This window comes from Diadema antillarum, unplaced genomic scaffold, assembly GCF_040938485.1.
Source record: "Diadema antillarum isolate AM-2024a unplaced genomic scaffold, OU_Dant_1.0 seq00001584_RagTag, whole genome shotgun sequence".
Classification (NCBI taxonomy): Eukaryota; Metazoa; Echinodermata; class Echinoidea; order Diadematoida; family Diadematidae; genus Diadema; species Diadema antillarum.
Window position 1 is genome coordinate 1 of NW_027272302.1, and position 22,138 is coordinate 22,138.

The 22,138-nt window shown below is 38.2% G+C and overlaps 1 protein-coding gene across 1 annotated transcript; it reads right to left on the bottom strand.

The window, feature by feature from the left end:
• Positions 1 to 11,219: 11,219 nt before the first annotated feature.
• On the bottom strand, positions 11,220 to 18,239 carry LOC139710906 (nuclear factor 1-like). Its single transcript, XM_071622827.1, has 2 exons — positions 17,898 to 18,239; positions 11,220 to 11,819 (listed from the first exon to the last, which is right to left on the bottom strand). The coding sequence occupies exons 1-2, from the start codon at positions 17,931 to 17,933 to the stop codon at positions 11,220 to 11,222; spliced, it is 636 nt and encodes a 211-aa protein (XP_071478928.1). The 5' UTR covers positions 17,934 to 18,239.
• Between the last annotated feature and the right edge of the window lie 3,899 nt (positions 18,240 to 22,138).

Sequence of the window (22,138 nt, forward strand, 5' to 3'; positions counted from 1 at the left end):
TAAACGGAAATTCTTGATCTTGACAGAAAAACGCCATGGGGTCAATTCCACACAACAAAAATGTCTTTCCCGATAACTAACCTCATGCCTGAACACTGTTAATTCATTACATAAAGACCACAGCACAGACACTACAAAACAAAAACAAAATATACCAGAACAGTATGGTGCAGTTGAAAAATACATTTTGATTAAATTCCACTGAAAATCTATTAGTTCAACAGGAATATTTGGTCACAAAAAAAAATCTCAACTAAACCCATATGAGAAAGGACATATGAATGAATTGAATTCGTCTGTTGAGAATGAGAAGGGCGCTAAGTGGTCATGAACACTATGGGTTTAGTGGCAACTTAACGCCCTTGTCATTCTCAGCCGACGTAATGAACTTTGACTTATGACTTCATTGGTGTTTACATATTGTAAAACCCCAAGCCAAACTGTATGCAAAGAAAAACATGCCTAACCAAGCTGGATATAAGAGAAATCTAATATTTTCTATGCCACTGAGGAGTGGACATAATTCCTCAAGTTATTTTCCTACTGTCTCAACCCGAACTTATCAATAATCCCTATGAACTGGATTAAGTGTCTTAATCTTGCACACTTCAAGAAATACATGTCCGCATTGTTTAAAATATATGTGAGACAAATCATGGCAAACATTTTTTCCCCCCTTTTTTTTTTTTTTTTTTTTTTGGGGGGGGGGGGGGGGGGGGGGGGGGGGCTATCAGAATAGCCAGGCATGGCCAGCATGCTGTTCGTGCAAAGTTTAATTGAATTAGTAGGGGTCTGAGGAGGGAGGGAGGCACAATCTTCATAGCTAAGTAGTTGGGAAGGAATAGCAGATGCTCTTCGTGGTGATTGTAACACATCACGCAAGCATGAAGTTTTCTCTGTCTTGGGAAAAAAAAAATGCAAAAGGAACAAGGTGCTTCACAATATGCAAATGTCCAAAAACATGATTTCTGCATGGCGAGTTGCAAATAGATTTGCAGCAAACTATTCAAGTATTGAATACTACTACCAGTTGACTTTCAAGCAAGAAACTTTTCATCAGTTGAGAGCCAGAAGGTTGTTATCACAATTTTTTTTTCTTTTTTCTTTTTCTTTTTTTTTTTTTTTTTTTGGGGGGGGGGGGGATTGAATTATTGGTATCATACTGTAGAGCTCCATCTCCTCCACATTATGGTGTCAATTTAAAGTTATTTCATTTTCAGCAAAATGTTAACAATCAAAAGCACAAAGGTACTATTTCACCTAACACTTGGAACAATTACATTAAATCTACCCACTTTTTACTAAATAAACTTTTTATTTCATGAAAATTGATTGTTTCATTTTTATTTAAGCTCTTACAATCTTACAACCTGAGAGCACCATTCAGGTTCTCAGGCGATGATTTCTTCATGCACCTGTCAACAGTTGAGGCCCTTGTTATACCACCCCCCCCCCCCGCCATTTTTATCTAAGTGTCCACTATTGTTTCAATTACACTTTACAGTGTAGCAGAAGACCTTTCTTAAAGGTATTGATTACCATTGGGAGCAGTGATTTAAAAAAAAAATGTTCTAGTTATGTTGAGGTGAGTTGTATCACAAAACATCCTTCCATATAAAATTTTGCAATAAAGCCCTAAGTATTTCAAGGAGACATATCACTATTTTTTCTCAGTAAATCATAACTGTAGACAGTCAAATTCTAGAAACAATTTTATTATAACTACTGTTCACATTCTGTATATCTAACAATAATTAACATTGACTATGAAATACTGATTAACATTTTTACATCATTGGCTATTTCTATCCATAACTCACATTTTAGAACTATTTTGAAGCACAAAAGTTGGGTTTTTGTTTCATCTGCAAATGGTAAATAATGCCTTTAAAAAAATAGTGACATTTGACCTACCACCACCATAATTTTCAAGCCAATATGCAACTACCGGTAGTTACCTATGGATCCATACATGTCTACCCTCTTCCCAAAATCATATGACAAATTACATTCCCAGTTCAAGTAATGGCTTGATAATTTTCTCTTTTTTGTGGGATGGGGGGAGTGTGGAAAGTGCAATGACTGTTGACCTTGACCCAGCAAAGGCTAAAACACTGAGGATAATATGGCAGAAACTTGATACCTTAAAGACCCCACTTTATCATACATATATCATGTATCCATTTAAAACAATCAATAGACACTAACAGAAAAATGAGCATGCACCATGGTAAGGTAGAACATGAAAAGCATTTTCATTGCACGTATGATGTGCTTTGACACCATCTCGTACAACAAAATGGGTAATAGGGTGCTCGTGGAAAGAATAATATTTCATTATGAGTTAAAAGGAAATGAACATTCACCTGGTACTTCATAATAGTTTTCAGGGTCATATGACCAATTCGGCTTTCTTCAGACATTTGTAATTTTTTCTGTGTGCAGGATACTTTCATGATATATTTTCTGGAAAGATTAATTTCATCATGCATCTACTAAAGATTATGATATATAGATATAGCAGAGATATTATTTTACATTGGACTTTCATTATAATGTCACCTGAGACAAACCAGGCCAAGTCATCCACACCAATTCAGGAAATATTAAAAAGTATTGTTTTTGTTTCCTTGAACAGGAACAAAACACAAGGGGATTTCCATACAAGCAACAAGAGAATCATGCTAGCAAGATGGAAACTATGTGGTTTCCTTAAGATGCTATGTACAACAAAAGTGTAACTGATGGCATTCTACACATTTCCACAGTTCCTGGATTTTTTTTGGTCCAATTTAGCCCAAATCATCAAAATTGCTATTATTCAATTATATTTCCAACCTCACAAGTACGAAAATTCCATACTTCTTTTCTGTTGCTTTATCTTCTTTTTTTTTAATTATATCTTGTTTACTTGTGGGAATAAGGTAGTGAATAAAGCTTCCTCAAGTTGTATGTTTGTAAACAACTCTCTTTTTCCCATGACCGGGGAGAGATCTTTGACTGGTAATGTTTTTGGTTTGTCTTGTACTTCTGAACGTACTCTGTACGTTGTTACTACTCACCAAAAGAGTTGCTGTGGACAAAAGCCATGATGACAAGTAAGCGATCACTGAAAATCTCAGGGAGATGAGGAAATACCAAACAGATAACCATATGAATATCAGTCTATCATCTCATATCTGTCTTCAGATGCCAAACTTTGGTATAAGAACATCTTGAACCATGTGTCTCCAAAGTAACCATAAGATACAATGAATCTCCTTTGTGTGTGTGTGTGTGTGTGTGTGTGTGTGTGTGTGTACATTTGTTCATGTATAGGAATGTGTAGTCAAATGCAAACAAATAAACTAATGAATAAAGAAATAATTAATTAATTAATACGAGTGAGTGAATGAATCAATAAAATCTGTCATTAGTAACTTCCTCGGCTTATGGTGTCTAGATGTTAGCTATAATGAGCATCAACAACATGCCTACAATGTATCTTACGGGGGGGGGGGGGGGGGGGGGGGAATAAAATTTGGAAGAGAAATGAAACAAAAAGTCTTACAATGTCCATAAAAATATTACACTCATGTGACCTTACTGTAGCTATCAAAATGCTTAGGTGTTTATTATTAGTACTGACATTTATGTTAATGGTTGCAACAGCTTTACACTTGTCACATTCCCCTTAAAATCTGGCAAAGGGGTTTATAACCATGCTTGTTTCACTCAGGACTTCAATTCCAAAACTTCGTCCTCTTGGGGGGATGCACTGTGCGCTCTCTCTGAAAGTAGAACAGGACTGGAACTGCCTACAATACACCACATGCTGCAAGGTAAAACACACTCATTCTGGCCAGTCGATACTTCAGTGAATGAAATCAGCTCCTATTGAAACTCCTCTTGGAGACTCTCAAGAAGATAATTTCCTGTTTGAAATTCCATGTCATCGTGATCATGCTGCAGAGAAACATTGATCATACACCACAGTGAGCACCTCTTCTATTCTATTTTATGACATACATTTCTTGTTAGGCTTCTCCTCATAACATAGCACTCCAACATTACAGCATTCCATAGGGCCCATTACACAAAATCTGACACGGAACAAAAGCTACAATGTACAGGCCTTTTTAGACCTGTAGTATTCTGCAACTTGTCTTTCACAGTTTCCCCTATACATGTATATAGTAGAGAACACTTATAAAGATCTCCCTAAATGGGTATATTACAAATGAAACACAATACAAAATTGAAAGTACATTGTAATATATTAATAGGAGGCTTACATGTAATGCATACAACAGTGATATCATAAAATTCTTTGTGACTGTCATTGTTGCATATAGTACTTCTGAGAAAGATCTATTTATGAGGCAATTTGAGTTTGTTTTTCATCTTTACCGATGCCTCCAGTGCAATGAATGGTGTTTGGGAAGCATCAAACTCTGGACATGATTTCAGAAGGGCAGCATCAGACACACACACACACACACACACACACACAAACACAAACACAAACAAACAAACAAACAAACAAACACACAAAATCATAGCTGACAACAATTTGGATTCACTGCGATGTGAATCTCCCCAGCAGTTTCCCTAACTGTCCTGCAATAGCTTGAACTGCAGAATGATGCAAACAGTTCTGTTTGTGCTCAGTGAGTATACACCATTCATTTGTTTTCTATTAAAAGGATGGTTTCTAAATTAATCCCACATTTATATCCTTGCAAAACAAAGCACTCTTTACAATCCTGATTCGAAGAGCTGAGGACTGACTGCATGTATTCTTTAAATGTACTCTCTCATCACAGACACACACAAAAACAATTTCATGATTAGTGAATAATTTCTCTCAATTTGGTCTTTGCCAACCTAGAACAAAGTGGTGTCAGGTGAGTACCCTCTTCACATCTTCTTGTTGAAAACAAGCAGTCAATATTCTATCAATTGTCACATTTAGTTCAAAATTCCACTGACCAAATGTTTCTACACATCACTGAGCCTTCCAACGGATTTAATTTGTAACCCTGACTGTGACTCTGTGATACTGTAGCCTCCTATTGAATAAAAAAACCTAGCACTGTAATCAAAATTATACTGGCACAAATACATGTAGACATAATGCAATACAGGCTTGTTATATAAGATTTATGTTTATGTACACCTACTACACTGAACAAAACAATTCATTCATAAGTTCTCTTTATTAATTTTTTCTTTATGAGGGGGAGTAAGTATGTTTCCTTTTCAACATAGTACATGTCCATGAGCTGTGTCCTCCAAATTGCACTGTAGACTAAAAGTACACATTCCATGAACTCCACCTGTATTTGACTGAACGTTATCAAATTACGCCATATTTTTCCGGGTGAAGGCCTTTGAAGCCTATTCCTCGCGTAGCGCCTAACCTGCAACACCCGAGAAACAGGAAATAATATTATCCAGTTGAACATGTCATCTGAGTTACCATACCCCCCCCCCCCACCTTCTTTCAGCTCACATGACACACATTAATGATTCTAAAAATTCTAACAGTGGAACGAAAAGAAAACAAAAGTTCACCGGAAGTCCATGTGTCTCCTGTAAATATTGCATAAATCTTGCAGAAATCAAAAGGAAAAGCATTAAAAAATAAAGAAATTAATTTAAACCTCCAAACAAGCGAATATTCATAATTTTGAATTCCATCAATAGAATTGATAAGAATTGATTCTGGGGCCTGTTTCATAAAACTTGTTATCAGTGTCAACTGTCAATTTCTATGACAAATTTGCTCTCAGCCAATCAGATGCAAGGATTTCAGTAGCTTGTCACATCTATGACAACTTGTCACTGATGACAAGTTTTATGAAACGGGCCCCAGATTTACGTGACCACTGAGGATGCATTGCATGCATGAAAGCAAGCATTCATGAGACCAACAACTTTACAGTGTACGTCCCCTCCAAGGGACCACGCAATGAGGATGTGAAAGTACCTTGCCAAAAAAAGGGGGCATCACTGTCGCCAGGGGACTCGAACCAGGGACACTGCGATCTAGTGGACCACCAAATGTTATTCAAATTCTAAAGAGCTCTACATTCATCTGTAATACTGGCAACAATTTGGGGTCTTGCCCCTGCTGCCAACAGTTGACTGTCATATCTTCCTAACTGTACGTTACGCGTCTCTTGTTTTGACCTTCATTGACCTTTGACCTTTCAGCAGAATAACATTTTTGAATCTCCTCCTCTGATCAATGCGAATCGCATGGCATCACTCTTCGAAACACATATCGTGATCAACCCTGCGCAAAGTGACAGCCGAAATGCCTTCTGGTTTATATTGCTTCTCAACTCATTAAAATGTATTACATGCATGCATTAATTTTTTACACAAGGTCACTGTCATAACACTGATGGCAATGTTCTTTGAGGATCAGTACCAGTATTCATCTTTTGAGCAATTGGTTTCTTTTTCCCAATTTTACTGCCAGCGACACATCCAATTCCGTTTTATACAAGGTTAAGGCATCATCTGACATTATAAAGTCTAGTGCGGCACGGAAATGCTTTGACAAGCCATGAGGGCTCATTAAAATGTCGCAATGAGCAACCAAGCAAGTCTTCGACTTCACAAAGGGCCGGTTCAAACTATTGTGAGAGCTGGATTGTTAACTCATCCCCCGGGTGTGACACCAGGTCTTGTCACAAGGGAATCATGAGGCGCGACGCGTGGAGTTTGAAACATTGAAGCCAAGGAATGGTATTCCCTTTCTTGCATGCGGGAGCAATGAAGTGGAAGAAAGGCAGTTAACGTAAAATGGCTGCGTAAAGTCAACATGAAAAGCACAGTTGTAGTTTTTCAGATTTTCACATGAAACTGGTCATCCATCCCTGATCTGGATATTTAAACAATGATATGTCTGCCTCCTGTCACAAAGTGTCTTTGTACAAACTATGACAACAATCTAAGCTATGCACTATACCAATACTAGCAGCAGAAGTGCAAGTAGACTTTAATTAATCTATGAAAAGCAGCAGAAAAGTTCTTCATGGTTATTAGAAAAGGAATATCAGCAACAAGAAAAGAAATGTTGCAATCTCACAATCATTTTTTTTCTCTTTTTCTTTCATTTTAATACCAGCCACTACTGAGAATGTGAGACATCGTATCTTCCATTACATGCAAAGCACCTAGGCTCCGTTGCATAAAACTACATAAATTGTATGGTACTTGTAACTTTACAACGGTTTGGATCTCTGCAAATCAATGGTAATTACCATAGGAATACTTTTCCATTGACAATGAAAGCCAAGAAGTCACTGATGGTTACTATATTAATTGCAGACTTGATATTGATTGCAAAGTTACAATACAAAATTATGTAGGATAGGGGCCCTGGCTTCTGTAGGCAGCAGGCATGCATCAGCCATCCAAAGCATCAAATCTATTAAATCAGAAAGAAAAATGAAAGAACTGTGCAGCAGCAAAAGTCATCCCTGAGTTTTAGAATATAATTTGAAATGGATTTACTTTTGTATGCCCGTTCATGAGACCATGGTGAGCGCTCTAGTATCAGCCCCATTTCGTCTGTTGAGAATGAGAAGGGCGTTAAGTTGTCTCGAACACTATGGGTTTTGTGAGAACTTAACGCCCTTATCATTCTCAACTGACGATTTAATCACGTGCTCACGGCCTAGAAATGAACGAACGCACATTCATGCAACTACACATGGCCCCTCACATTGTACGCCCTTCAGCATGCTTGTAACATGACAAAGGGCTTGAACTACAATACTCATATATGCCACACGTGGGGGAGCAGACAGATAATATCAATGAGCGCACATTGCATACAAGTATTTGATGCACATCTGTCTTGAATTGCACTTTAAGTAATGCAATGCAATGTAGATCATTTCTGACACTGCTTTCCCCACCCCTTCTGACAACCCACACTCTCTGTGTACAGCTGCAATTGTATAACTGTACCATAAATAAGCTGAAAATCACATACCAAAACAACTGGCACACCAAAGCCACTAACGCCCCTTTAAAGAAAGTTCAATGTCCTCATTGATAAGGAGGTCTGAAAAAAAGAGAGATGGATCGAGCCCTGGGGACCGTTTCATGAAACTTTTTGTCAGTGATTTACACTGACAACTGTTAAAAGCTACTGAAATCCTTGCGTCTGATTGGCAGATAGCAAATTTGTCGGTGAAAACCTCCCACGAACTCGTTGATGAAATGCCCCCCCCCCCCCTGGTATTTGTTCAGCTTTTAAATACCAACTTTAAAGGGGATGGCTAGTAACTGATCAGTGGGAATCAGTGGGAATGCTGAGGGATGATTGTTCCAATCCTTGTGGGATTCATTTAAGAGTACATTATATTGTTGTGTGAAAATTATTTGCCTCAGAATGGTCTCATATTCAAGTAATGTGCAGTTTAATGTTTCCAGGGTAGCATGCCTGTACAGTGACGGGGCATGAAACTGCACATCACTTGAATATGAGACCGTTCTGAAGCCAATAATTTTCACACAACAATAGATATATAATGTACTCTTAAATGAATCCCACAAGGATTGAAACAATCATCCCCCAGCATTCCCACTGATTCCCACTGATCAGTTACTAGCCATCCCCTTTAACGGTCAAGAGACTGCATAGCATCATCAACTCTGTGGTGATGTGGTGCAGCATCTACATCGTCATCTTGATGTGCTCTGCTTTATACAGCTAAACCTATCTACAGCCGCCACCCAGGGGAGACCATAAAAGTGGCCAGATTGTTGTAGATGGGTGGCCGCTATAGACAGGGTCTTCAACATGACTTTTCTATTGCGGGAAATTCAGTTTAGTCTTTGCATATGGCAGGTGACCGCTATAGACAGGTGGTCTCGATAGCAGGTTTGACTGTAGGTTATACATTCTGACATTATACCACAATTTAAAGGTAGGGAATCCCATTTGCATGCCTTAAATGAAGAGTTGTATAAATACAGTGGTATGTTGAAGAGAGTATCATTTTAGAAACTCCCATAAAGTATTGAAAGTGGAAGGTAACATTTAGTACACTTTTATTGACCGTTAGATTTTGAACTGAATTTTTTTCGGGGCTCACCGTAAATTCCAGTACATTACTAGGCTACCTTTGCAGACCCATGCACTGCATGTGTGTCCATCATGTATATTTTGTGAAGAAAGTTCATCAAAACTTACAAACATTTCTATATAATATACATTCTTGCCACACATCCTATATGTTATTACGTCAGCTCTTATACTTTTAGATTTGTGTTTATAGATAAAGAATAAAGAAGACTGCAACAAAAAGACTTAAGTGTGGCTGACACACAGAACTACTGAGTAGTTGAGTTTTGTGCATTACTGGTAGTATTCAAATTGTAGATAACTGTTGACTTCCAAATTTCTCAGCAGTGGCCTAAACAAGTCCCCTGAGGTTTATATTTAATGTTTTGCTGCATTTTCGGAGGTCTGTAAAAGGTATCCCCTACCTTTAAAGATGCATATAAATGCCAGGTGCTGTCAGTGTTCACACAGTGATGTCAACAGAGATTTATGGATAATAGATTGTCAATCCAAATTGCCAACCCCATAGGAGAGAGATTTGAACTCTTAGTACCAGAGATCACAGCCACATGAAACTTAATGGCGAATCAGGTGAGCTGGCAATTCCGGGTTAACTACCTGAGCCCCGTTTCTTTGACACGACCGCTGCCAGGCAAGAAACAGAATGTGGGCCCTGACTTGTACGAGTTTCATCATCCATGGTTACAAAGAAATCAACAAGCGGCAATGAATGCAAGGTGCTGGTAAACGGCGACAGGGCCCAACAACGCACGCACGCACAAGAATAAAAATCTGATAGCCTAAATCCACGTTGCAGGCAGTTTGAATCAGCTGTAATGCGATACATGCCCCTGCAGACGAACTGCAAGTACAATGTTTACAAGATTCCATTGTGTACCCATCATTGACATCAACCTTTGAGGATGAACAAAATGACTGAGCTTCTTCCAGCACTGTGCGTGGGATCAGGCAGATACTGATTGTGCTGTAGAGCATACAGCTGTAGCTCCTATAGTTGCTGACGTGATCAGATATTGGGGAACTCATCTATCAATCTCTATCTTATCTTGTTGATACTATTTTACAGCAACTTTTGCATCATAGCATGCAACTGGTCATGAATAATCTCCCATCAGCCTAGCTAGGCACTGTGTCATTTTTCGTCTTGTTTGTCCATGACAACATGTATAATTTCTTGTTGCTAGGTAAGGAAAGCCTCATATGATACTGTGTTGCAGTTTTGTACATGCTTTTCTCTTCCATAGTTGTCAAAAGTCGTAGCCAATCTTTGCTGATCTCTCTCCTACATCAGGAGATCGGCAAAGAAGTGCCGATCACTCTAATCTGGATCAGAATCGACTGATGATCCAATAATCTGTCAACAATACTACCCCACAATAAGTCCTGGAATTGAAACATGACAGTCTTGTGCATACAATATTTTTACATCATTATCATATTTGAGACTGTAGCAGGCAACTGCCTCGGTGCACTAACAAATTCATACTCTTAACCCATTGAGGGCGGTTTGATTTTGCTACAACACACATTTCCCATAGACACCTACCCGAGTATACTCGGGACTCGTCCCCAACGGGTTAACAGTATTGTCAATGCAAAATAGTCAAATTCTTTCAATTAATCTCCCTAACATATTGCTCTTGACGTACAAAATACATATTTCATCTCTATCATTTAAAGCCAATCATTACACAAATTCTGTACTTTACACGCATGCATGCTACTGCTGACTACAAAGACGTCTACTCTGTTTTTTCTCCACGCAATATGTTTTATGGCGCAGGAGATTACGGGATCGTTTTTAAAAAGCAGAGGAAGGTGGGAATTTCATTCCACAGCATACAGTAACAGAAGTTCCAGTAGCTGTAGTGGTGAAGGACTAATATGAGTAATAATAGTAATAGGAGGAGGTACGTAAAGTGAAGTAGGTAGAAGTAGAGTTAGCAGCAGCAGCTGCATATCAAGGTTGAAGGTAAAGTAAAAGGAAATGATTTAATACTTGTAGAAAGAGAGGCAAAAGTAGCAACAAGTTAAAGCAGCAGTAGAAACATAAACACGTAGTAACAACATAGAGGTTCAAGCATCAGGAGTATTAACAAGGGCATGTGATGGAGTGAACATTGATGTATTACAATATTCTTCTGGGTTTGAGAAGCACACCCTCTATAGACTGCAGACATTCGTTGCACTCACCTGGTGACTGCATGATAAAATTTGCGAGGTACATGTCCAGCTCGCGTACACTGACCCCCATGTGGTGGGGCTGGACGCAGAGCGCGTGGTTTGTGCAGTTGGGCGCCTTGACCAGCCGCTCGCCGTCCGTGCTCTCCAGTGGGATGGCCTTGAAGAGGACGATCATGACGAGGTCCAGTCGCCACACCTTGTCCGCCTGGCGCAGGCAGTCGATGCGCCTCATCTTTCCCTTCTGGTCCGGGTTGCTGAGAATGCACATGGGCGGCTTCTTGCCCGTCACGCTCAGGACAAAGTTCTCGCGGCACTCCGGCCGGATGTCCTTGCGCAGCTTGGCCAGCAGGCGCGAGGCCCACTTCTGTTTTAACTCTGGCTTGTCGTTCATCAGCTCCTCCTTCACGACCCGCTCCTCCATCGGCGTCATGCGCTTCTCGTGCTTCTTGTAGTGCCGCCGCTTTCGCGCCTGCAGGTTGAACCAGATGTAGGCGAAGGCTTTGACCCGAGGCAAGACTGCCTCGATGAATGGGTGGTACTCATCCTGTGGAAACCATTGACAAAGGGGAGGTTACAAAGAGAGAGAGAAAGGGAGAATGGTAACTTGAAAACTCATTCCTTTCTACTGGTGTGTTGTTAAAGGTACAGTGGATCATCCAAAAAAAAAAAAACTGCTTTCGCTGGACAGCCAAACTAACTAAAAACGCCATCCAAAGTTATAGAATTCACCGCTTTGAAACTTTGGTCTTACTGTAACAGTTTACCATCACATATCAATGCTTTTCACAGAGTGCACCATTTTAGAGAATGTTTTGAATACAATACAGAGTATCCTAAACATGATTTACTGTTTTGAAACTATTTCCTTTAATTTTTAGCTCCATTCAAATGTCCTGAAAATGTCAAATGCTTTAGAACATTTTATACCTTATAAATGATATCACAAATATTTTATCCAGAATTATCAACAAGAAAAGTAACTGAAATTGGATATTTTTTAAATCTGAGTTTAACTCTAAATCATGTCGGACATACCATGGTAGTAGGACATGAAATCAACCTTGTGAATGATACACGTGTGCAGTTCAACACTTTTGCAACTAAAAAACATATCAAGTATGGTAGCTGATAAAGAACATAATATTTGATATGAAAACACTAATTCCGACAAAATTTTGTAAATGATAGCATGAGTATGCATACAAAGGACCTGACAACAATCTCTAAATCTGCCGGGACAGCAATGGTTCATTCAATAAGTCTAATCTGAACTGCCTTCGATCTAAAAGCTTGGATCATTACCATCTCCATACTGTGCCACCTTTCACCACGTCACATCTCATTCTGTTTGCCTAAACCATTGTGACAACAATACTATCTCAGTTATAACAAAGTTCAGTGGAATAAAAATGCCCACAAATTGAGTAAGGGCAGGAGGACAGAGTCGTACAATGAACATATCAAAAAGAGAAACAAAAAAGAAAACAAAAATGTTTAGATAATGCCTCTCCCCTAGAGAGCACTGCAAATAAATACCAACAACAAATCTCATCAGATATGCACACACGCAGATTCCATCATAAAATTACTGTACAAGCACATGAATGTTAGAACTTTACAACATCCATTGCTCGACCCAATTTATGTGATTTGCGTGAATGCTGTCGGGGGTGTCCCTCTGAAACAAGGTATCAAGCCAAAGACGATTGCCTTCACCAGTGAAGCGAAGGACATAATAACGGCATATTATGTGGAGGAGAAAGCTGAGGCCCTTAAAATTCATCAAGTTCATCTTACACATCTCTACTTTCTTTGCTACATCTACAATGACATACAAGCAACAGAGGCATCGACATACAATCAATTTATAGTGCTGAGGTATCAAATCACACACAAGAGGTACATTGTACATTCCTCTTAGCAGAAACTGCTACGTACTGTAATGCCAAATATTTCGTGGTATTTTTAATGAAATCCAGTGTTGCGAGTCGACTGATATTCGGCAAATCAACAACTTGCAAACATATTGCCACCCGTATCACAAATGGTTCCATGACATTTGCTCCTGCAACAATTGCTCAAATGATCTTGCACACTAAGCCAAACATAAATTCTATCCTCAAACATAACCCTAACCCTAATCCTTATCCTCACAGCAAACTAAACCTAAAACCCTATCACAGCCCTAACCCTAATTCCTTAGAGAAAATAAGACCGGAGCAATTGTCGCAGGACCAATTGTTGCAGGAGCAAATGTCGTGTCACCATCACAAATACGGTGCACATATACACGTAACTAAGATGGGATTGCTCGAAATTTTCACTTGAAAAGGATGTACCCTTATTTCTCATTCTGTCAAGTTCTGGTTGTGAAATATCATCTTAGCAAGTTCCAATTTGCAAAATATCATCTTGCAAGTTCCAATTTGCAAAATATCATACTTGAAAAATATAGCATTATCTGTGGAAAGACCTCCTACTCAGCTGAACATATATTCTGTGAAAATAGGTTAGATTACTATAAATGACTGTATATTAATTGATATTCTTCCCCCAAGGACATACATTTACTCATATACCTAGTGAAAAGTTAACCCATCCATCTGTACATATCTGACGCACCCGCAATGCTCCAAATTCATTTCTCAGGCTCTTGAAAGTTGTTGCCATGTCAGACAAGTCTTGGGCAAGTTTTCTGTTTGTCAGCAACAAACTTAGCTACAGATGTGTGTTGATCCTTTTTACTACATGTATCAATCAACTAGTCTGAAATGTGGGGGAAGAGATTGAAAAATATATAGAATAGTCCTCTTCACAAAAATAGTAAGCATGCAACTCTTTTAACATTATTTGCAGGTCAAATCTAAAGAGGAAAAAAGAGAAAAACTGAATCCAAAATTCACATTGGACTGCTGGGGTGTGTAATTATTTCCAAAAGCCTTCCTTTTTTATTTCTCCATATATTCACACATTGAGGACGTCTCAAATACCAGAGGGCAACTTCAAACTGTTCAGTTTTAAGGAATACGGACAGTGCACTATATAACAGGGTGGGCTATACTTTTTTTTTTCCAGCACATTTCTGTGGATATAAAATTCTTTAGATATAAAACCCTTCAACCTTGGCCTTGAGTCCCCAAATCTTTAGAAGCATCTGCAAAAACAATCTAGAATGTTGTGTACTTAATGGCATGCTTGTACAGATCTCCAATGGCATAGATTATAGAAGCCTGTCCAATGATGAATGATCATGGGGAAGGAGAGTCATGGCGGATTCCTAGAAATGGAGTTATTCCCTCCTTGCTTTCATTGCTGAATAAAGCAGTTACATACCGGTAGAGGTATTACATTTTCTATGTTGCAACATTCCCCTTTCTGACTTGCTCTGTAACACATGATGCTTGTAAAAGATGTGCTGAATCATTTCTCACGTGTAGCATAGTCTCTAAATGTACTGCAATAATTCACTATTGCCACTCGATTCCTACTCAAGCGTTCACCTCGAAGACAAAGGCATGTGACTGTTGAGAGAAAAATCCAGTTTCTCATGCTTTGTTTCATCTCCATACAATGTAATGCATTGAAACATGGGTGGAAATTATCCTGTATGGTACAGTACACCTTTGCACATTCAAAACATGAATGATCACACACATATGGGGTTAATCTTGAGCAACCCAGTTTCTTCTCAACTCAGTGCAAGTGTATCAAGGGAGCAAAAGTAGACTTCCCCCTCATGTGCCCACTCCATCTGGAGTGAAAGAGAGCAGTGCGCATGCTGCTCAACATTTACATTTTCCTCCCATATCCTCAAGTTCAGGCAAACAGAAGTTAAGAGGTCATAAAACCTTTGAGGCCTCATCCATTCTCATCAACCTGTTGCATAAGAAGTCACAGCTTACTGCACCTTAAACATGCACACACACACACACACACACACACACACACACACACACACACACATACACCCACACAACTTGACCACCTTCTTCCTGGAATCTATGCATATGGTTTTTTTTTATATCTCCTTCAGTTGGTAGGAAGAATAATATTTGAACTTACATATCTCAGCCTAAGTTTATTCTAGGAGATAAAAAAAGAATAATAATTTCTTAAATTCCTGTTTTATTTTGTTTATATTATTCTACCACTATTACAGCATTAATTGTCGTAGCATTTGAATCTTAAAAGGGACAAGGGTAGCACACTGAGTTGACTCAAACTTCGAAGATAATTCACAACTTTTGACTGATATTCTGATTTTTGCAAGTGTTTCACTGAAAATCCTTCTCCATTCACTGAACCCACATACATTATAATCTAATTATGTTTGGGGAGAACTTCCCCTTGAAGGCACATGGGCCCACGTTTGGCAATTCACTCTGACAGTTTAAGGTTGAGGTCATGATCAATGAAATAGTGCCAGCCTCATTTCAAAACCATGGCCAATGTAAACTGTAGATGTAAGAAATGAAGCAATAACTAGGCAAGACTACAGTAGTTAATACCAACTTTAAAATTGTAAAACTGAAGAGTGGGATTCACACACAGCTGTAGACAAAATAAAAATCACAACCGAGAACTACCATATCTTATATCAAAATATAAATGATGATAATAATGAAAATATTGATTTAAAAAAAAAATCAACTAATAATACCAGGTTGCATTTCTACTGTGCTTCATACATGTGTTTTCAACAAGAGTTTCTTTTTTCTTTTCTTTTTTACTCAAACGAGGTGTACAGCAATGATAGACTTACAAGAGTGTATTTGCTGAGCAAATATTATCAAACAAGGTTATTGCACTAGCTGAAGTGCTGCAAAGTAGAGTATCCAACATAATCCTCCCCACTCTACACTTCTTTGAGACTCCCTTGCATCAAGGAGGTGGAAGAACCTCTTCCACCTCCCTGCTTGCATTTATGCAAATAAATGGATGTTGCCATTTGGCATGGTATGAATGGTAACCTCTCCAGCTGATCCAAAAAAAAAATAAAAAATACACCAATAGCCCCCACTTGGCGAGCCCCCTATATTTCCAGTAAAACTTGGTGCGGGAACAACATTTTATAACGGCTAACACTGTCTCTGACTAGGACTAAGACATGTTATACTCCATACCATACTCTCTCCATGAAAGGTAGAGGAACAGTGAATGCACTCACAAAATTATAAGTGGTTTTTCTGTTGCATAATTAATTAATTCTGCAGTACATGGATACTGCAGATTGATTGATTTCTGAACATACCGTACTACCACATGCACTGTCATATCATATTGTTTTTTTCTAAAATAAGAGCTTGTACATGACAGTTTTTGTTTATTAAACCACTCTTCCAAAAAAAATAACCTCTCAATATAATTTTGATAATTTTCCACACAAAAAAAAATAACCAGGTGAAACTCATATGAAATCCATAAACTTTTTTTTTCTTGAATATGTAGGAAAAACATATTTGTACATGTGCACTGAAAAGAATTGTTAAGATAAAAATGAACAGAAATAGAAAAACAGATATGTTGAGGAATGTACTACAATAATCTTGCAGCACACTTGATTACTTTTAACTGGAGGAAAAATGGACATAGATCACTAATATGATATTCTTGCCTATGAATATGTAATACAAGTACTTTATTTAATTATATGGTATAGGCATATACATTACACATCTAGATATATATAGGTACCTACAGAAGGCAGTCTGGCTTGCATTTATTTTTCCACATAGAGTCTAGGGGAATATACTTAATGAAACATATAAAATCAAAGAATGGTTTTTACAAAAAGCAAAGTTAAAAAATAATAATCTCTAATATACTTTCTGTACGATCAGTGAGCTATGACTTGATATTACATCATATAATTTTTTATATGAAAACGCCTATGAAATTTAGAGCTTTTCTACACTTGCAATATGGGGGAAAAAAAACAGTCTAATAGTAATAAGTTACAGTAGTCAGTACAAGCAGATTGTCTATCTATGCAAATATATTTGCCTATTTAGTAAGATCATAAAGTTCTATAATGATATCCAAAACAAAAGAAAGCTCCACTTAACAAGATGTGGATATCCCATATTTCAAAGATAAAAACAAACCAAAATTCCCATAAAACTACTCAAAACTAAGTCACAAGTGTCTGCATTGTGAAAGAGTTTACGATGCAACTTGTGTGCCCATGCGCTCGCTTCTCTCTTTGCCATGCCTTGCTTGGTGCCTGAAGCCAAGGGAGCTTTCACTATTGTCAGCTTCCTTCGCCAACCGGCCACGTTGCCGCCGAAGCATCATAACAAACCAGTCACATGGCGCGGGTATCCCAACGTAGCATTGCATCGCAAAGGGGATAAACATGCTGGCTGGCGCACCGATAAAAACCCGCTACCCAAGAAATATTCACAAATTTCTACATATCTGCCAAGCAATGCAGTATGATCATGACCTAATCGTGTTGTTTGATTTTCTCCTATCTAATTAGGGCTGCATGGGCATGGCAGCAGCCGATTGATGGAACAAACGGTTACATGATCAAAGAGCTGCGAAGGTAAAAACTATGGGATATTGCACAACGTGTGCGAAGCTGGGAACGTAAACAGAAGAGAAGACGACGAAACCTTACCACGGACATCTCTGGTCGTAAGTTCCATGTACTCATACCACAAAATTTTGAGCCAAAATTTGCTGGCAATATCCCGCTTTCCAGGGCTGCTGCTCCGAATCGATGGGCTCTGTAGACTCCAAGCTATAGTCCACGGGTGAAATCCATGCACAGTTTGGCTGCGTTCCACGCTAGTCTGTATTGAAATGAACCAAAACACGGCAGGATCAATGTGCACTTATGGCGTAGTATGATTTTTCTGTTGGTTCTCACTGGTACAGTCAACTAGCCCCCTTCATAGCATGGCAATGCCTTTGTTTTCGATCCCGCCTTGTACGCTATGAACCACCACGATGCATGTTCGGTGTGTGTGTGTGTGACGATCGTGGCCCGTGTTGATATTTTAGTCATTTGCATACGGCGAGCTATACGTAACCGTCAGCCAATCGTAAGTCGTATTAGGAGGAGTGTCAGTGACGAAGCCATTTGATTGATGGATTGGTTCATACATGCGTCAGGTAGGGAGACTTTGCACGTAATGCGAGCAGATTGAGCTGTAAGCTTCATCTCAACGCTAAAACAACACGCCAAACCCAAAAAAAGATGAGAAATACGCCAATACATGTATTTCATTGACAGAAATCGTGGAATCGAGAATAATTGAACCTAATCATGACTGCAGCGAGTGATGATGGGGATCTCCTTGCCACTTTGTGTTATTTTTTTTTTCTTTGAGCGATCATTGACCCATGTGAGCGCGCGACTGTTTACAGGTATTTGAATATAATCATCTGCACACGTACACACACAGATCGCAGCTCAGATACAAACCTATCATGGTTACGAAGCTCCGCCATCGTAACATCAATCACGCAAAAAAAAAAACAGCTGCGTTTTGTTTTATCATTATAAAAATTTTAGCAATAGGCAGATGAGGAATTTGGCCGGTGCTTATAGCAGTTCCATCAATTCTAGCAGTTTCTTTTCTGTTACCCAAAGTTTTAATTTCGCAAGGGATACTTCTGACCACTTCAAGCGCATTTTGATAGGCTGCTTTCGGATCACGTCAACTTCTTGATCACCTGACTTGACTACTAACTGCAGCCTAGTCACCTCAGCTCGTAAATCTCGCGCCGAAAACAGGTCGTGTACGCTGATTCTCGAACCGAAAGCAGCAGCCGCATGTTGCGTTCATTGTGCGCTTTATGATTTCAGTGGATGCTTTAGACAATTTTAGAAAATTTTAGACAAAATATCTGCTTAACTTTCATAAGCTTGATGACATCTAACACCCTTCCTGCACACAACATTATTATGATGAATCATATAAACCTCACGGGAGGTTCAGGTGGTAGGCCGCTCCTAGTATTCCACGGAGAGAAAGCTACTCTCAATTCTCATTTGCAGAGCATACTGGGGCAGAGATATGATGATAAAAAGGTTGCCGTTTCTGTGAGGACAAGAACATTTTGTTTTCAACTGTTTTTGCTTCTTACGTTTGTCACATTCTTATTATGATTATCAATTTAACTGTCATTATCATCATCATTTTCAGCGGCATCATTAGGGCCTATTATCATCATTATCATCATCACGATCCTCATCAACATCATCACCATCGGCATCATCATCATCATCATCTATCCCCGTAATCCTCATGGAACCTGCTTGTGTGTAGTACCTGGTACAAATGTACAACCAATAAAGGACGTATAAGGATACCTCCTTGGTAACGACAAAAGAATCAGTCAAGCAGTCAGTGTACGGCAAGGGACTCGTATTCTTCTCGCCAGTCCACGAATTACCTACCGTTATTTTCAGAGTAATGCTGTCAACGGATGAAGTGTCCGACAACAGAACCATGGTCCGACATAACGGTTAATGACAACAATAGACTAATCGGGGATTACGCAATCGGTCACGCTAAAGCGCCGGGTAAATTGTTCGCATGCTTGTCTTTATTCTCAGACCTTCTTCGATGATTGGATAGGCTTTTGGTGCATTGCGTAAAATATGATCATGGAGATAATTATGACAAGCAATTACAACGGAAACCACAAGCATTTTGAGTGAGATTTCACAAGAGAAGGAAAATAACTGCAGTATTTCCCTCCTCATTCGAATTGGTGAAATTGAGTTTTTGAACAGACATGAACATAATATTATTATTGTTATTCTTTGCTGCCTGTGTCCATATCATTGTAAATAAAATCGAATGTTCAGACATGATTCGATGTTCAAACATGAAAGTGTTGTTATTGTGGTTTTTCTTTACTGCCCAATGGTGTATCATTCGATAAAATGTATGTCAAATTCAGCATATTTCTCTGTACATTCTGTTGAAAAAATAAGTGAAAATAAAGTTTGAACGGAATTGAATTGAATTGAATTGAATTAATTGAATTGAATTGAAAGAAAGCTGAATGACGTTATGGACGTCAGCAAATCATTGAGCGCGTCGCTAACTGTTAATATTGATATCAACTATACCTCTGAGATGGTTAGCCTATCATATGCAGTATACATAAGGTGCTTTCTCTGTATAGCATCACTTTTTTATTCATATACACACTCTTACACGATGATTGTGGCAATAGTAAGTTATTAAAAACAAAACAAAAACTTGCTAAGTGTCTACTAAAGCAATAGTGCAGGAGTGGACATCGTTCATTAGTGTGTAAGATTAAACTCATTGATTTATTATGAAATAATATTATACATGTATACAACAGCCATCACCGTCTTACCAAAGGCATACAGACAGATATAACTTGAGTTTTCGTTCCCACGTCTACATGGACTAAAATTTATTCATAATTAACAGCAATAATTTGAAGGATCTCCGATAAGATTTTACGTAGGCCTATAATGCATGGTAACGCGACATGCAGCACCCTGCCGGACCAGGAAATCAGGGGATAGAGATGAATACAATGTAAAAAAAAAAAAAAAAAAAGAAACGAACTCATGTTACGAACAGATATATTTTTCTTCAAGTCATAAATTATGAGTATACTCTAGGCACTTTGATTACAACTTGAACATTATCTACATGATTTTTCCTTTGTTCTTTTCTTTTTAGGGGGAGGAGTACTTTGGGTCTGTTATTTTCCTCGAGTGCAATTACAAAAATATCATGAAATAATTATAGAATATAAATATAACAGCTGATGCAAAGACAACACGGAAATGGTCAGTTCCACGTCTATTAAAATTGATCGCATAGTTGTTTTAACAAGGATATTAAGTGTGGGTTATGGTTGCATAAACAAATACAGGAAACCGTCATCATTAAGCAGTGCTTGACTTTGGATGGCAACCCTGCATTAAGTAAACAGAAAAGGAACTGCCGGAATAGAATTCAACTGAAATGGATGCACCATCATTTCTCTTCAGAGGAAGATGGGGACTAAAAATCGCAAATGATTGGGTGTAAATCAATTTCATTCATTCATTCATTCATTCATTCATTTTTCATTTCCAACAAAAACATATAAATATATTACAAAAATTGAATACAGTGCATGAATTTCATTATACAAAGTAAAGGATAAATTTACAGAAAACTTGAAGGTATAGGAAAATGTTGGAAATGGTTGGAATGCTAAAAAGCTGAGCTTGTAGGGTGCATTCCCCCCACACGTAATGCAAGAAATTATATGATCGATTGACTAATAAACATTGAAAATGGATGAAACGAAGAAACTAAGACAAAAAGACCTATAACACACATAGCTATAGAGAGGAGCGCCATTATTTACACTGTTTGGGAGGGGCTGGGATACCTACACATAGCCCTACTCACACACACACACACACACACACACACACACACACACACACACACACATATATATATATATATATATATATATATATATATATATATATATAATATATATATATATATATATATATTATGGAGAGTTTTATTCATATTGCAACATTTAAAGTTAAGTCCATCATCAGATATAGAGCAAAATAAAATTTTTCCAATAATGCCTCACTTGTAACTAACATAACAAGGAATATTGTAGAAGTTGTGATTAAAGATATCCCTTATTTTCTCACTATTTTCTTTGTTTTTAGCAATTTCAATCACAAATATCTCAACTTAAGAAGAATGGAGTTAGCTCGATTTGCGACAAAACTCTTTATATACATACATACACACATATACATACACCTTCATAGGTCATAATATCATTGCAGGCCCTATTTCTGAAATAAAGCAAAGTAGAACCAACTGAAAAAAAAAAGAA

Excerpts from the sequence above, each read along its gene's own strand:
- LOC139710906 (XM_071622827.1), bottom strand. The coding sequence starts at position 17,933 with ATGAGTACATGGAACTTACGACCAGAGATGTCCGTG. Across the intron at positions 11,820-17,897 it reads TACGACCAGAGATGTCCGTG|GATGAGTACCACCCATTCAT; the intron begins GTAAGGTTTCGT and ends TGGTTTCCACAG.